Raw genomic sequence first — 3,714 nt, 5'->3', positions numbered from 1 at the left:
AAAAGTATGGAAAAAGTAAATACTGCAAGTGTTGACAGAAGAGGTTCCACCACAGAAGACCACAGAGGACCAACAACAGAAGATGTTCTATCGTACAAGTGAAGTGTGACAGAACCTCTGTTGTCTATCACAGAGGTTCTGGAAACTGGTCCTCTGTAATCAAAGCATACAAGAGGTTCTGGAAGATGACCCTCTGGAATCAAGTGCTCTCAAGTCACATCCAGCAGAGCCTCTGGGATGGCTCACAGAGGGTCTGCAGCTTTATCTTCTGTGAAAAACTTCTTTACTATTTTACTTAGGTTAGTTAGTTGCTCGTGCTTATCACGTGACTGTTTGTAATCTGCTTTATTTGAACGGCTTAGATGAATTTGTACGTCTAGGTCATGTCAAAAAAGCCGTTAGGAACGAGTATAAATAGCAGCTTTGGCCTTTGTAATTCAGTGTGCTTCCATATCGTATTGTAAACATTTTCTATCAATTGAAAATCATTTGAAGCTTCTCTCTCGTGTTCTTCATTCATCAACTGTGTTCTTCATTGATTATTACTCTGTTTGTTCTTATTACTTCCGCTGCACTAATATTGTCAAATAGATCATCAAGAGTAAGTGATTAATATCCAAAACTGAGTTAATCGATCCTATCAGGTTTAACGTAGACTAAGGAATTCTTATGGTTGCTTGGATAAGAAGGTGACATTATTAAAGTCGGAGCTTGATGTTGCTCAATTGGCTTGTGACCTAGATCCTTTTAATGATTCGCTAAAAGAGGATGCTGCTCATCTCTTGTTAGCATATCAACAAGCTCGGACTGATCAGTTGGAATTGGTTAGACAAAAGACAAAGATTTCTTGGCTGAATGAGGGGGATGGCAGTTCAAAGTTCTTTTTTCACTCTATGAAAGAGAAGCGTAACAGGAATCACATTGCTGCTATTAAGGACTCTCGCGGTATGGTTTTTGAGCATGATGCAGTGCCACAAGCTTTTGTTACTCATTTTTCAGGTATTTTGGGTACTTTTGATCCGATGGTTAATTCTTCTATAGAGGATTGTGTTTTTGATCGTTCTTTGTCTTTAACGGAATCTCTGCAATTAATCCGGCCCATTACTGATATGGAAATAAAGACTGCTTTATTTGCTATTGGAAATGAAAAGGCCCCGGGATCTGATGGGTTTTCTTCGAAATTCTTTAAGTCTGCTTGGAGTGTGGTGGGTCAGGATATTCTTATTGGGATCCATAATTTCTTCTACTCGGGCACCCTAGAGTATCAGTTGAATCACACATTGCTTTGCCTTATTCCGAAGGTCCCAAATGCGTCCTATGTATCTGATTTTCGGCCCATAGCTTGTTGCAATGTGTTGCTCAAATGTATTAGTAAAATCATTGCAGACAGGATGAAAGACTCTTTGGATGCCCTCATCAGTAAGGCGCAATCTGCTTTTATTCCTGAAAGACAGATTACTGATAACATTTTAATGGCGCACGAGCTTGTGGCGGGTTACCAGAAACTCCAAGGGGAGCCAAAATGTGCTTTCAAGATCAATATCAGAAAAGCGTATGATACTGTTGACTGGAAGTATCTGCTTGGGATGTTGAAGGGAATGGGTTTTCATCCGGTTATGATCAATTTGATAAAGTCGTTAATCTCTATGCCAACGTTCTCTATTTGCATTAATGGTCAGTCGGAGGGTTTTTTTTCATGGAAGGCGTGGGCTTAGACAAGGAGACCCACTATCTCCTTACTTGTTTACGGTGGTCATGGAAGGATTATCGATGATCCTMAAAAAGTGTATTGATGAGGAAATGAATTTTTCTTACCACCAAGGATGTGAAGACCTCAAGTTAACTCATTTATGTTTTGCTGATGATCTTTTTATTTTCTCTCGAGGGGATAACATGTCGGTAGAAGTGATCAAACGGGCCCTCCAAGCGTTTGAAGTTAGATCGGGTCTGTCTCCGAGTCTTGAAAAAAGTGAGGTGTTTTTTTGGAAATGTTCCGTTGGATGTTCAGCAAGCCATTCGAAATTGCCTTCTTTTTCGTCCGGGGGTGTTTCCTATTTGGTACCTGGGTGTTCCCCTCTGTCCAGTTAGATTGAAGGTACGTGATTTCAACCCTCTTGTGGTTAATCTTAAAACTCGATTGACGAACTGGAAAAACAAATTTCTATCATTTGGAGGTAGAAGACAACTCATCATATCTGTTCTTCTATCTATGCAAACATATTGGATATTGGTGTTTCTCCTCCCTGCGGCTACAATCCATGAAATTGAACAAGTTTACCGTAATTTCTTACGAAATAAGGTGGATGGGGTGTTGGGTAAATGTAGAATCTCATGGGAAAGGGTTTGTTTGCCTGTAAAAAATGGGGGTCTTGGAATGAAAAGATTGGCCCTTTGGAATAGGTGTTTGCTGTTTAAACATATATGGGATATTATTACTAGAAGAAGTTCTATGTGGGTTTCTTGGATTCATACAAACTGTATTTGGGGGAGAAATTTTTGGGTGATAAAGAAGAGAAATGAATGGACTTGGCTTATACGAAACCTTTTACAGTTGAGACCCCACTGTCGGAGATTTTTTATCTCAAATGTGGGTAACGGGATGTCTACGCATGCTTGGGAAGATACTTGGAGTGAACAGGGTCCCCTTGTCCAGTTGCTTTCGTATAGGTTCATTAATGGCAATGGGTTTCATAATAACTCTACGGTTTATGATCTCACGCAACGGTTTGGTATTGCGTGGCCGGATGAATGGGTACAACGCTTTCCCCAGTTGCAGCATATTGTGATCCCTTCTCCTAGTCCTGAAGAGGATACGATTAGGTGGCTTGATCCTTCTAAGAATCGGCAGCTTTTTGAGGTGAAGGTGGCGTGGAATACTCTGCAAGAAGTGGTTTCGGTTGTGCATTGGCACAAGGTGGTTTGGAATAAAGCATATATACCTAAACATGCTCTCTTCATGTGGATGGCTTGTCAAAAAAGATTACCGACCCAAGACCGCATTTGCCAGTGGAAGCATAAACCCCCTGATCTAAAATGTGTTTTTTGCCACTTGGTGATTGAAACACATAATCACTTATTCTTTGAGTGCAACTATTTGTATAGTATTTGGGAAGTGATAAAGAGGGAATCAGGGATCCAGATATGTCCGAACAATTGGGAGGATATCCTTAATATGGGGCTTTTTTACAAGGGTGGAAATTGTGGTCTACGGTTCAAAAACCGGGTATCTCGGCTACGGTATATCACATATGGATGGAAAGGAATAGAAAGTACTTTGACAATAATAACCGCACTGGTGCTCAAGTTGTGGCTGATATTAAAACACAGATTCTTCAAAGAACGGCGTGGAAGACAAGGAAGAAGCTTATGAGAATAAATGACACGTGATCTTGAGGAGGGCGTTGGGTTTCAGTTCTAGAAGTCTTTGGTGGTTAGCTCTTTCCTTTATTCAGCTTGTTTTAGTCTGCTTTTATGGTGTGTTTCTCTTTGTTTATTTTGGCCTCTTATGACTTGGTTTGTGAGTCAAAGTTGCAGTAGTTTTTCCTGCTGATCTATACTTTGTTTTCTTGTCTTAAGTTGCCTTTATAAAATTGCCTGGGGAGTTCTCCCCTTTCAGTAAAATCCTTACTGATAAATGGGCCTATTAACCAACTAGGTTCTAATCAGATTAATTATGAYCCATTTATTGTCATTTTGATCCAAATGACTCGATTA

General features: G+C 40.1%; 1 protein-coding gene across 1 annotated transcript; it reads left to right on the top strand.

The window, feature by feature from the left end:
• The first annotated feature begins 2,599 nt into the window (after positions 1-2,599).
• On the top strand, positions 2,600-3,370 carry LOC112499911. The gene has a single exon (XM_025103179.1). The coding sequence runs from the start codon at positions 2,600-2,602 to the stop codon at positions 3,368-3,370; it is 771 nt and encodes a 256-aa protein (XP_024958947.1).
• The last annotated feature ends 344 nt before the right edge of the window (positions 3,371-3,714 follow it).

Source organism: Cynara cardunculus, assembly GCF_001531365.2.
Source record: "Cynara cardunculus var. scolymus isolate 2C chromosome LG 17, CcrdV1, whole genome shotgun sequence".
Lineage (NCBI taxonomy): Eukaryota > Viridiplantae > Streptophyta > Magnoliopsida > Asterales > Asteraceae > Cynara > Cynara cardunculus.
The sequence above is the reverse complement of the archived record's forward strand: the minus strand, read 5'-3'. Positions and strand labels throughout refer to the sequence as shown.